General features: G+C 54.4%; 1 protein-coding gene across 1 annotated transcript; it reads right to left on the bottom strand.

Moving 5' to 3' along the window:
* Nucleotides 1–6,133: 6,133 nt before the first annotated feature.
* NCS54_00197800 (Hypothetical protein) lies at nt 6,134–11,585 on the bottom strand (the record flags this gene model as incomplete). The annotated part of the gene is made up of 2 exons (XM_053147590.1): nt 6,134–6,214; nt 6,264–11,585. 2 exons carry the CDS (start codon nt 11,583–11,585, stop codon nt 6,134–6,136), a joined length of 5,403 nt encoding a protein of 1,800 aa, XP_053003565.1.
* Nucleotides 11,586–13,503: the final 1,918 nt, after the last annotated feature.

Raw genomic sequence — 13,503 nt, 5'->3', positions numbered from 1 at the left:
ATCCTTTGCTTCTTTCGCCAATCCTCAACGCAATGGCTCAGCGCCTCGGGCCTCCTGTCACCACGGCCTTGTCAATCAAAGAGAGGAGGCCTTTGCCGTCTTACAGCCATTAGAAGATACCTCGGTCGATCGATGAGAAACACTGGCTGAGTTAACTTCCAGATGCCATCTTTATCTACCCATTTAGCAAGCAAACGTAACGACAGCCGGGCAAAACAACGAGTCTCCTCTTGGTACCTGCCTCGGAGCATGTGGAGCGTAGTCACTTGATTCTGACCGAGCTTTCTCGTCGCCGATGTGGCAAAGATGGACAACTTTCCTTGGATGATGCTTTCCGATAGGTTGTCATTTCGCGGAGATGGGATCCATCACACGTAGGGCGAGTTGACTGCTTCGGGCGTGTCGTACGGTCTATAGTACGAGGCTCATGTCTAGACTCAGGTTAGAAAGGTGCAGTGATATCATCCTCCAGTGATCTCTTGCAGTGATTTTGGTCAATCGATTTGCCATGAGGGGGATGAAGCAGCCAGTATAGACCACGAGCATAGAGCCCAAGACTGCGATGGAGAACGAGATCCCAATGAACCTTGAAAGCCCGCACGCAGCGTGTCCCATCAGCGCCCTGTAGCAACTTTGTGGTATGCTTGAATGGGACTCCTCTAGAGACATCGCCATCCTCAGGGTTTGTCGGTTTCTGGCAAACAAGTCAGCACGCGGCCAGGTTAGGCGCAGGCAAACGGCAATGAAGTGCGCAAGCACATGCGAGATCGTCGCAAGGCGCTTCAGGTCAAACTGAGCCCTTTGTTGCCGTTCTTCCTTTGTCGATTTGCGGTAACAATCAATTCCCAGTGAAGCATGTCCTTGAAGGCAGCACGCATACGCGTTGATGGTGGGCGAGGGTGACCGACCTGCATCTGAGGGGCTGCCCCGACAACGCGATCACGAGAAGGAAGCTTCCCGCCTTTTTATTAGGTACGCAGAACAATTCAAAATACGATGAGCGACACAGGCAAGCGTGGAGAACAAATTAACTGTGAGAGAAGGAACGTATCCCATGTGATGTGATTGATGATGACCTTGTAGGTATTCAACTCCAGGTAATCCCCAGCCATGATGCTTCATTTCAAAGACCCAGACAAACAATTTCCAACCCATGTACAAGTATCCATAAACCAAATCATTTCCCAGTTCCAAATCCTTCACAAATTGTACAAAGACCAAAGTTCATCTTCCCCGCCCCAAGTCTTGAAGTGCAGCTAGCCCGCAATCGGTGGTGTGTGTTTGTTTGTGTTTGTGTGCGTGTGTTCGATCGGTGTTCTCGCAATCGGGTGTGTCGATCGGTCGTGTGTTTTCGGTCGATCGGTAGGTTGGTAGGTAGGTAGGTAGGTAGGTAGGTAGGTAGGAGGAGCTGTCACTGTGATGTTTGTGGTTTCTCAGGCTGGTCAGCAATTGGTATCAAGGTCAGAAAAGGGAAAACTCACTCTCTTGGGGCAGGGAATCAGCTGGTTTGCCATCGCCCACCTGAGACTGCTGCAGCTGCATGTGTCGACCGAAGCCATGACCAAAGAACTGCTTTGAGGAGGTTCTGCATGTAGTGAGGCCTTACCACGCTATATGCCAGCGAAATCGCACACGCAGTTTAGACCAGCTGGGACAGGGAACGAATTACCGCCTCCATGTTACTGACCAAAAAGCAGCTCTCTCGCCAAGGCTTCTGTCGACACAATTAGCAGGCAGGCAGGTCAGGTGGACTTACTGTGATGGCAAACAGGTAGTGGTTGTTTTTTCGGATGATGTGACAAAGGCATCGCCCACCAGAGGACGACTGCAAGCTTGTGTCGGTAGAAGCGATCGGGGAGCTGCATGAGGGAGGTTCCGCATGGTGATAGGTCTTACCACGCTATATAGAGGCCAATCGCACACGCAGTTTAGGCCAGCCAAGACAGGGAACGATTTTACCGCCATCCATGCTTACTGACCCAAGCAGCTCCCCGGGCTTCTATCGACACAATTAGCATGCAGGTCAACTGGTGGACTCACAATGATGGCAGGCGTGTGGAAGGTGTGTGTTGTTGTTTTTTTTTTGGAGGAAGCGACAAGTGTCGCGAGGCTAGAGAAGGTCAGCGTGACAAAAAGAGAAGCTAAGGCGCGTTCATACTTGAATGGGAGCCTGCCATCAAATGCCAAACGTCAAGTGATTGGAGACATGTTGAGTGTAGTGCGATCAACAGTCGGGTACTGGAAAAGAGGTCAAAAGGTAAGTTCGCGATGAGTCAGACCTGTGCAAGAGTGAGAGCTTACGGGTTTGTTTGTTTGAAGTGATCATCTCTGCCTCGACAGAAGCGCAGAAGATGAGGGGCGCGTCATGTTGTAGTGGTGGTGGAGGTGGAGGTGGAGGCGGCAGAGAGTGGGAGTTGTTTTGGGAGGAAGGCAGGTGCAGATGCCTTTGTTGTTTGAAGAAGAAAAGAGATCATCGAGGAGATGGTTGTTTTTTAGTTTGTTTGTTTGAAGAGAGAAGAGAAGAAGAGGTTGTTGAAGAGCCAGGATGTTGAGGCTGCTGGATGATGATGAGGGGAAGAGAGGAGGGGATTAAATAAGTGTGAGTGGGTCTTGGCTGATCTGACAGCTGATCTGCAGGAACCGCTGGCCCATGCGCGCGCGCCCGAATTAAAAACAATCGGGCGCAGGGACGCCGGCATTTTTGGGGTGGGGCGCGCATTTTTTGGACGCGTTTTTGGAGGACGCGCCTATTTTTTGTGCGCGCCCCACCCATTTTTGGAAAATTAGGCGAGCGCAGTTTTTTTCCGCGGGCGATTGCCGACACAGGGGACTCCCGGTCGCGCGCCCGCCGTCGCACGCCTCGTGGATCCGGCTTGATCTGCCAGACCTCACCGCCCGCCCATCGACTGGGGTTGCCTCGCCCACGTCGCACGTCAAGGTGATCAGGGCATCACAGATGGTAGTTGAAATTGTCAGAGCTGGCAAGGGCGCATGGTAGATTTAACTAAGTAGCGTGAAGCAAACAGTCCTGGGATTACATTTATTTCTACTTGTGTTGCCTTTGAGACTTCGCATTCAATGCCTCGCAACCCTGCTTGACCGTTGGCGAAATGACCTGGCTGCCGACGAGAGTCGACTGCCGCTGCGGCAGCTGGACGTTCAACGCTCCCACGCCAAGGTGGGGTTGCCCAGCGATTTTCAGCGGCCACGAGCCACGCGCCCAACAGGGTCGCTTCGTCCACGGCTGTGCTTGCCGAGAACCGGCAACGGCGCGAGTCGGGGCGGCCACGACATTGGTCAAGCGTTCTGCAGCGCAAATCCGTTGGGGGGCGACAGACCTCAGGAAGAAATGCACGAAGCAAGGCTTGACATAACTCAGAGAACTGGCCTTCGCAGCTGCTGTAGAAACGCTCGGGGATTAAATTTATAACGTGGACTGGGGTTCGGCCGTTGTGAGACAGCCCAGGCGTGCCAGGCTAGTTCCCGCGTTTCCAGGGTCCATCGCACGCCTTGTGGAGTGGTACCGAACCTTGTCTAGGATCATGTAAGACAATTGGACAGCGTGCCACATGGACTTTGATGTTAAATCTGATGCTCTAGTTTTTGATTTGATCTCTTCTCTCCTGTGTTGAACGGTCAGATGCGAGACGATTGGGAACATTCTGTTTCGCTGGGCTCTTTCTCTCACAGTGATGGCTAGACGTACTAATCTCAGCCTCCTCTTCCCCTTTTCCAGCCAAATTTTGTCAAATTGTATCTTTTCTATTCATCAAAACATGCCAAGCATTCCATCTATCAATTGAGGCCGTAATCTCGCCACAGCTTCCTCAAACTGTCTGGGCATTTCTGGCTCTAGGGTATAGGGCATTGCATCGCAGCGGACGCTCTTGCACAAGGCACGTGATTGTAACGCTGCCGACGAAAGCCGTCAGTTGACAGCGCAGGACGGACTGCCAGTCAATAGGTAGACATCAAGGAGTAGGTATGGGAAGAAAAGGGCTGGCCTTCAAGCAACACAGGAGCTTTTATATCCGCCGTTAATTTATTCAGGTACTCTTCGCTCCGCCCCGATGTGCTTGTTAAGACCCTACTTGATGTTCGCTTCGACACTCAAATGGCACCGATGTTTCACCAACGAGACCAGAACCCAAAAGATGTCCACGCAGACCGCGCTCAGTTGAAAAGAAAATCAATTCGAAATTCAGAAAAGAATATTAAATATTAAATCAATCTCGACTTCAAAGTACGCCCCCTGGCCCAGAAAATATAAGAAAGCAGGCAAGGGAGTGACAAGCTCGTAAACCCTCCACCTATTACCCCAAGCCTCAACCCTGGAATGAATATTAAATAATGGTTTGGCACTGTCCACTATTGCACCGACATGTGATGCCGGGAATGAGACAGCTGCAGTCCTGATCAACGGCGCACTCCGGTGCCGGCGGACTTCCTCCGAAACCGCAAACACCATTGACACAGACGCACAAGCCTGGAAGAATGCAAACATCGAGTTGTGCGACACACGACGCAGCTCCCGTGCAACTAACCTGATCAACACATACTCCTTGCTGGCATAGTGCGCCAGCGCTGCATTGTGCGTTCGTTTCGCAAGTCTGGACGTTGGGGTCCGGTGTACAGAGCGCGTCAACACAAATACACAGCCCAAGGACGCAAAGAGGATTGACTGAAAGAACGCAGTCATTTGCGTCAAGACACGGATCGTTCCCTCCCGGTGTAGGAGTGCTGCAGACCCCATTGTCGCAGGTTTCCCCACTGTTGCAGTCAGAATCGACGTTACATGACTGTGGTGCTGGAGGATCGACGCAGAGGCTTGACTCGCAGATCTGACCTCCCGAGCAGTCAGCATCGACGGTACACTGTCCTCCAGGCGTGGGAACGGTGCAGACTCCGTTAACGCAGGTTTCCCCTTGGCCGGTACAATCAGAATCAACAGCGCATGATGGAGGATCGACACATGTATTCGATTCGCAGATCTGGCCTCCTGAGCAATCGGCATCAACGCTGCACTGTGGTCCGGTAGAAACAGTGCAAACTCCGTTGACACAGGTTTCCCCTGGGTTGGTGCAGTCGGAATCAACAGCGCACGATGGAGGATCGACACATGTATTCGATTCGCAGATCTGGCCTCCTGAGCAATCGGCATCAACGCTGCACTGTGGCCCAGTGGAAACGGTGCAGACTCCATTGACGCATGTTTCCCCTTGGCCGGTACAGTCAGAATCGATGTTGCATGATTGTGCTGGAGGATCGACGCATGTACCCGATTCGCAAATCTGACCTCCCGAGCAATCGGCATCGACGCTGCATTGTGGCCCGGTGGAAACAGTACATTCCCCATTAACGCAGGTTTCTCCTTGGCCTGTACAATCAGCGTCCGTCGTGCATGACTGCTGGGCTGGAGGGTCAACGCATAGATTCGACTCGCAGATCTGACCTCCAGAGCAATCAGAATCAACAGTACATGACTGTTGTGCGGGGGGATCGACGCATAGAAGTGATTCACAAATCTGACCTCCCGAACAATCAGCATTTGTATTGCATGCTTGTTGTGCCGGAGGGTCGACGCAAATATTTGATTCGCAGATTTGTCCTCCCGTGCAGTCGGCGTTTGTCGTGCATGACTGCTGCGCTGGAGGATCAACGCACACATTCGAGTCACATATCTGACCTCCGGAGCAGTCAGCATTTGTAGTGCATGACTGTTGCGCAGGCGGGTCAACACATATGCTTGACTCGCAGACCTGGCCTCCTGTGCAATCAGAATCTGCAGTACATGCCGTCGGCTGAGCCGCCTCCTGGCATAAAAGATTAACACAGATACAGAGGCCCTGAGCACAAGCTGGATTAACATCCAATAAGCAGTCAGAGTCTGTACTACATGGAGATTGCGATGGCGGATCAACGCAGACGTTTGAGTCGCAGATCTGGCCCCCCGTGCAGTCCCCATTTGTCGTGCATGCTTGTTGTGCTGGAGGATCAACGCAAACACTTGATTCGCAGATCTGGCCTCCCGTACAATCGGAATCTGTTGTGCATGATGCGGGCTGGGTCGCCTCTTGACACAAAAGATTGACGCAAATGCAGAGTCCCAGAGTACAAGCCTGAACATCAGTGTTCAGCAGACAGTCAGCATCTGTAGTGCATGGAGATTGCGACGGCGGATCTGTGCATATGTTCGAGTCACAAATCTGACCCCCTGTGCAATCAGAATCTGCCGTGCAAGCTTGTTGTGCTGGCGGATCAACGCATATGCTGGATTCGCAGACCTGACCTCCCGAGCAGTCAGAATCCGCCGTGCATGCCATGGGCTGAGTCGTCGCCTCCTGACATAAAAGATTGACGCAAATGCACAGTCCCAAAACACAAGCCTGCACATCAGTGTTCAGTAGACAGTCAGAGTCTGTAGAGCATGGGAACTGTGATGCCGGATCTGTAGGTTCAACCACATCCGAGGTTGCAGTTGTGACCTGAGTGATAAAACTCGTAGGAATGAGTGTATCTTCGGTAATGGTATCAGTCCCGACTGTCCCAAGAGTAGACGTTGTTGCACCAGGTTCGCCGTCTTCAGTGTTGCCAGGGTCTGTCGTCCGGACGCATACCGCGTTGATACAGCCGCACACGTTCAAGCCCCCAACAACACAAAGCGAGACGTCGACAAGACAATCACTGTCCACAGAACAAGGTGTCAGAGAAGTGGTGTCAGTAGGGGATACTGCCGAAGATGTGGTGTCAACACCTCCTGGGGCAGGTCCAGTCCCGGCGTTGGTTGTCTCAGCAGTCGGTTCGGGAGCCTCGGGGTCTGGCTGGCAGAGTAAATCCAGGCAGATACAGACCGAAAGTGTGCAAAGCCCTCCAGTTACCCCAAAGCAATCAGCATCCACGCTGCAGGGGACGAGGTCGTTTGTCTCCACAGGGAGGTCGCTTGTTGTAGATGCCTGGCTGTCACCCGATCCAGTTCCACTTGCGACGGTGTTGGTAGACTGGCCTTGAGATTGCCCCGTTCCGCCTCCATCAGAGGTCGCTCCAGTTTGACCTGCAGTGGTCCCAGGAATAGAAGTCAAGCTTGTGACTTGCTGACAAGTTGACTGAATGCACACACAGCGCCCAGGGGGGCATGCACTGGAGGCCAAGCAATCGGAGTCCGTCACGCAACGGATTTGCACGGTGCCGTCGTCTGTGGTAGTGGGACTGGGCTCGGTATCGGTCGCGGTGCCATCCGGGTTATCGGTATTGGCTTGAGAGTTGCCAGCGTTCGTTTGAGAGTTGCCAGCGTTCGTTTGAGAGTTGCCAGCGTTCGTTTGAGAGTTGCCAGCGTTCGTTTGAGAGTTTCCCGTGCCAGTTCCAGTTTGTCCAACTGAAGCCGCTGTTGAGCCAGTGTTGGTTGCGCCCGTACCCGCAGACCCGGTGCCACCTTGTGTCGCCACCGTCGAAGGATTCGTGCGGGAGGGGTTACCGGTTGACGGGTTGGCTGATGGATTGCCAGCTGTTGACTGACCAGGTCCTACCGAACCAGAGTCTTCAGTTGAGGACGCCGCCACAGGTCCCACGAGGACGCAGAGGCTATCCAAGCAAAGCTCATCATCCAAGCATTCAATATCCTCAGAACACCCTTGTGGTCGGATATTAGAGCAAACACCGTTTTCACAGATACCGGTGAATCCTTCTACCGAGCAATCTTCATCCGTGATACATCTGACGCCGATGACGCATATGGAATCGCGGCAGATCTCCTCCTCCAAGCAATCAGAGTTGATGGAGCAGGGAGTACCGCTACCAGGAACGCAGCGCCCTTGGAGGCACGTGTCTTCTGAGCTTTGGCAGTCCGTATCGACCTCGCAGCTCTGGAATCCTTCAACGTTGCCTCTCACCCCAGACGTCGTGGCCGCCGCCGCCGGGTTGGTGGTCCGGGATGGATTGTTTTGTTGCGATGTTGCTTGGGTGCGTGTAGCAGACGCCAAGGCTGTGTCTCTGGTCAATGAACCCTGGCCGGTTGCTGCTCCAGTCGTTCCGAGTTCATTGCCATTTGAAGGACCTGTACGTGGGTCTTCTGGGAAGCAGAGGTTACTACGACACCTCTCATCTGCTGCACAGTCGGAATCATCGATGCATGGCGTCAATAGCGGACTTTCGCAACGGTTGTTCCTGCAAATACCTCCGAAACAGTCCGAATCGGTGGTACAAGCGATGACCGGTGGTGTTGAAGTTGGAGAGGCTGTCACTTGGCCGCCTGCCGACAAGTTGTTGGTCTGTCCCGAAGATTGGGAAGTTCTTGAACCTCCAGAAGGGTTCCCGTTTCCGGAACCTGTATTACCACCTGAGTTGGCAGTACTTGGGCCATTGGAACCGTCGTCCCCGTCGTCACCATCGTCAGTTCCAGGGCCCAACGACCTCACGCATACTTGATCCTGGCATCTCTCTCCGTTTCCGCAGACAGACGACCCGCAGAGAGCGCTTCCCGGGAGGCAGCCCTGGTTGTCGACGCATACCTGGCCGCTCTGGCATGATGTTCCGGCACAGTTGGTAGGGTCTGTCAAGCGGCGGCATCTTCCATCATAGCAGATTTCATCTGTGCCGCACGTGACTCCCTCGCATCCGCCGAAACCCTGCACCTGAACAGGGCGGCAGTTGCCATCCACGCAACTTTGAGACAAGCATTCGGAATCGTGAGAGCAGGAAAGAGTTGCTCCTCCCCCGTTGTTTGATCCATTCCCTGAGCCGTTGCCGCCGGTATTTCCATTTCCAGACCCAGAGCCGCCAGGGTTTGATCCGCCTCCAGAGCTTCCGTTGGAGCCGCCGCTGGAGCCGCCGTTGGAGCCGCCGTTGGAGCCGCCGTTGGAGCCGCCGTTGGAGCCGCCATTCGAGCCACTCCCTGGGCTTCCATTCGAGCCTCCTCCGCCCGAGCTGCCATTTGAGTTCCCGCCTGACCCTCCGTTGGAGCCGTCTGATCCTCCGTTGGAGCCATCACTGGAACCGCCATTCGAGCCACTCCCTGGGCTTCCATTCGAACCACCGCTTGAGCCGCTGCCGTCAGGGTTCTCCGTTCCTCCTGAGCCGCTGCCTCCAGAATCGGATCCGGTTCCTGGCGATGATGAGCCTCCGGAACCGTTGCCCGATGAACCGTTGCCCGAGGATGAATCTTCTCCAGAGTCATCGCCTGAAGAGCCGCTGCCCTGAACTCTCCCGCTCTGGTCCGAACCGTCATCTCCTGATGCATCTCCAGAAGAGCCATTTCCAGAAGAGCCATCTCCAGAAGAGCCATTTCCAGAAGAGCTACCTCCAGAAGAGCCATTTCCAGAAGAGCCATTTCCAGAAGAGCCATCTCCAGAAGAGCCATTTCCAGAAGAGCCATTTCCAGAAGAGCCATCTCCAGAAGAGCCATCTCCAGAAGAGCCATCTCCAGAAGAGCCATTTCCAGAAGAGCCATTTCCAGAAGAGCTACCTCCAGAAGAGCCATCTCCAGAAGAGCCATTTCCGGAAGAGCCCCCATTAGATGAACCATCAGAAGAAGAACCGGTGCCCTGAACTCTCCCACTCTGATCAGGAGACGAATTGCCACCTCCCGAATCAGATCCGGAAGAGCCATCACCTGGAGAGCCGTCACCGGAGGAGTCATCGCCAGAAGAGCCGGCGCCTGGAGCTCCTCCACTTTGATCCGGAGCAACGCCATCTCCTGAACCAGACCCAGATCCAGATCCAGAAGAGCCGTCTCCCCCGTCGTCAGAGCCTCCGCTCCCGCCAGAGTTGCTTCCTGAACCGCTTCCTCCGGAAGAGGCACCCCCCGATCCTCCATTATTGGTAGACTGGCCGTCGCTGTCCCCAGACCCAGTTCCTTGCGAGCCAGATCCGTTCGAGTCGGGCCCTCCCTGGCCAGATTGGTTCCCATTGTCGGAGGATCCGTCAGGCAAGCCATTGCCATCATTGCCGCCACTGCTGCCAGAGGAGTTACCCCCATCAGCATTTCCGTCTCCGTCTGAGGAGTTGTTAGCTCCATCAGAGCCGCTGCCGTCTGAGCCAGACCCTCCCGGGCCGTTTTGGCTATTGCCACCAGAACCATCCCCAGGCGAGCCAGATTGGCTTCCAGAATTGTTGCCTGAGCCAGTCGAGCCGGCGCCCTGGGATCCTGGGCCAGACTGCCCTCCCGAGGCATCACCTGAAGCACCACCACCTGGGCCTGATTGACCTCCCTGGCCACTCTGACCCCCAGTGACATCTCCATTGCCGCCTTGGCCGCCGTTGCCGGAAGTGCCCTGACCGCCCCCAGGTTGTCCAGATCCGGATCCATCATTGTCTGTTCCCGGAGCCGAGGAGCTGTCGCCTTGACCGCCAGACTGGCTCCCGTCAGAGCCATCGTTGCCTCCTGCACCTTGGCTGGAGTTTGACGAGCCACTGCCACTGGACTGGCCTCCAGATTGCTGATTGCCCGAGTCATCATCATCGTTGCCCTGACCAGCTGATCCGCTACCATCTCCTTGACCTCCGGCCTGGCCTTGACCCGATGAGTCGCTGCCGTCTTGCTCACCCGCACCCCCTTGCCCTTGTTGTCCGGCTCCCCCCTGCCCAGGAAGGCGACCACCAGGGCCTCCAAGACCAACAGCACTACTGCTGCCGCAGCCAATCGGCGGGACATCCCATGGGTGTGTCAAGTTGCCGATACAACGTCCAGATACGCACACTTGACTGCTATTGCACGGCTTTCCGTCGCTGCCACACTGTGAGAGGTCGGCGGAGATGTGAATAGGCAGACACTTGTTCTTCCAGCAAAAGTTACCAGGCTCACAACGCTTTTTGGAAGATCCGCAAGTCTTGTTCTGAGCCGCTTCAGAGGTAAAGTTCAGAGACTTGCAGCTTCCCGAGACGCAGAGCTGTCCAGAAGTACAGTTCTTCTTGCCAAGTCCCTCGCCGCAGTTGAAGGGGTCGGTTCCGATGAACACTTGGCGGCACCAACCCTGTTGACATGACGAGCCAAGTGGGCACTGGATACTCTGGTTGCAAGCTTGCACATTTGTTCCCAGAACGAACGGTTGGCAGCTGCCGTCGAGGCACCAGTTTCCAGGGCCGCAGGTCTTGTTCAGGGGTCCGCATGAAGACGGGTCAGATCCAATGTCAATCTTCTGACATCTGCCATTGACACAGAGCGATCCCGGACGGCAAGGCTTTTGACCATTTCCGCAGTGGCGAGAATCAGCGAGGATCTGGATCGGATCGCATTTGCCTTTATTGCACCACTGACCAGGCAGACAAAGCTGGGAGCTGGTGGAATTGCTGCAGTTCTTGTGGCCCACGTCGTTCGATCCAAGATCGAGGGGGTAACATTGCCCGGCAACACAAATCGCTCCGGGTTCACATGGATTGTCCGACTTTCCACACTCCCTTGGATCGAGCCCAATGGTCACATTGGTGCAGCTTCCCCAGGTGCAGACATCAGGGAGGGGACATCCACCGCCATAGAGTCCCTGTCGGGAGAAGAGTGTGTCAGGATGGTTTTGGCGCGGGATGGCAGATGCAGAGGCTGAAATAGCCAAAGCTGCTGTTGTCAGCAAGACTGACCAGCTCATGTGCTGAGCCATGGTAAGTTGTCGATTGAGAGGTGAGGTGTTGGCATTGATCGACCTTGGTGAATGATGATCTGAAAGTCTAGGCGCGGTCACTCCAGCTCTATATATCTCTGAAACCGGGGCTTGACATCTGAAGTCGATATGTGCGCGTTCAGCTTTCCTGTTTTCCAGGAAGTCCTATCCAGGCTGGCGGATGTGTCGTCATTCCATTCATCCATCGATTACTCCAGGGACAGCCTCCAAACTCCCGGTTGCGAGGGAATCAAGCCAAGAAGTCTAATTGGGGTGGACTCCAAGCTGCCTTGTGACCTGTCATGGAGGATGCTATCAGTGTCGCCAGCTCTGTTGGTCGTGTATGTCTGAGTTGTTGGTTATTCCCTACCAGGCTAAAAGGAGGCTAACTTGCCCCAGACAGAACAAGGTTTCTCAACCACCGCATCAGATTATGAGCCTCCTGAACAAGAGACATGCCCGGCATCGAAGGCTAGCTTCCGGGTCCATCGTGCTTCCGAGCAAGGCGCAAACTTTGAGGCCCTCCTATCCACAAACCGTCGACTCTTCATCTATTCTTTAGTGCCCGGTGAGGAGCTTGAGCTGAATGCTTGGCCTGGTGGAGAGCTGCAGGGGAATGCACAGGTGCGAAGATCCGGGAACAACCGTGATCCGCAGAGAAGGCTGCTGCTACATAGGCGACCGTGGATCGACCTAAAACGGGACTCTCTTGGGGACCGGGAACAAGAAACCCCCTGCGACTAGCGAACGCCTCATTCCCCAGCCTTGGCATCATCGTTTAGGCGAGCTGCCGTTTTCGACGGGAAACGGTACACTACACCCGGCTGTGGTGTTATGGTTGCCTCCGGTAGAGGACGCTTCCGCTGTTGACATGGCGGTGATGTAACACAGGCTCAGAGAGGTTTGCCAAGAGCTGAAAAATCTGAACCCAGCAACACTGCCCGGTCTTGATCTGGGTTCCCTCCTGTCGGCTGCAATGTCGAGAGGTGATGATCGACAAGGACACACAGCCATGTTTGGATTGCCAAGCAAAGGAGCGGTTACCCGGCCGGCAAGCTCACCGAGTACGGGGTTGGAATTTTGGTTTGATATACGCTGACCGAGTTGACCTGGCAGGAACAGACATCAAAGGAATAACCCCATGTTTGCTCAGGACTGCCTTGCCCTGGAGGAGAGGGCAAGCTCCAATGCTCCTTTGCCACGGTCAAAGAACCAACTTATCAGATCTCACATCGATCGATCGAAACTGTTTGAGATCAGGGTCTCAACATTCATATTAACCGTTGACCTTTGCGTTGTGGCATAACAGAGCGCCCTTTCATCAAACTTGTGTTGACCCTCTCGCACGCCCAACCTCCAGGTCAGCTCCTCCTCTATGAGTGCATCGCCATTATGTGGAACACTGACAACTACCCTATTCTTCGAACACCCTATGATGTCATTTGCGTCTTGACGCTTTCACCGATTCCTTCTGCTGTGGCTTTACTCCTGGTCGGCCTCGTCCAAACTGGGGTTTGTGGCTTCTCTATATTGAGAGCAAGATTCCGAGACAAGATCACGTTGACCCCTGTCGCCTCGTCTCCTGAGCTTAAACCGTCGCAACAGGACGCCCAGAGCAGCGTTTACGGGAATAAACGTGGGCGATCCGTGCCTTTGCGAAAACGCCCAAAGCCACGCGCAATCTTGAGTGGCATTCCCGCACCGCAACGGCTATTGGCAAGGTTTAGCGGCTCCCCACACACTTGTTTTGTCTCTCTTTACAATGAGGATCAGGCACAATGGCATGGAATCCAAGAGATTGGGGTCTGTGACAGGTCATTTCTCACTGTGAGACACCGGGCGGATGTCGATGCCGGAAGACACTACGATAGGGCGCTGCAAGGGGCAGAGAGGGCGACCATACCGTTACCACGTGTGT

This window comes from Fusarium falciforme, chromosome 2, assembly GCF_026873545.1.
Source record: "Fusarium falciforme chromosome 2, complete sequence".
Lineage (NCBI taxonomy): Eukaryota > Fungi > Ascomycota > Sordariomycetes > Hypocreales > Nectriaceae > Fusarium > Fusarium falciforme.
The sequence above is the reverse complement of the archived record's forward strand: the minus strand, read 5'-3'. Positions and strand labels throughout refer to the sequence as shown.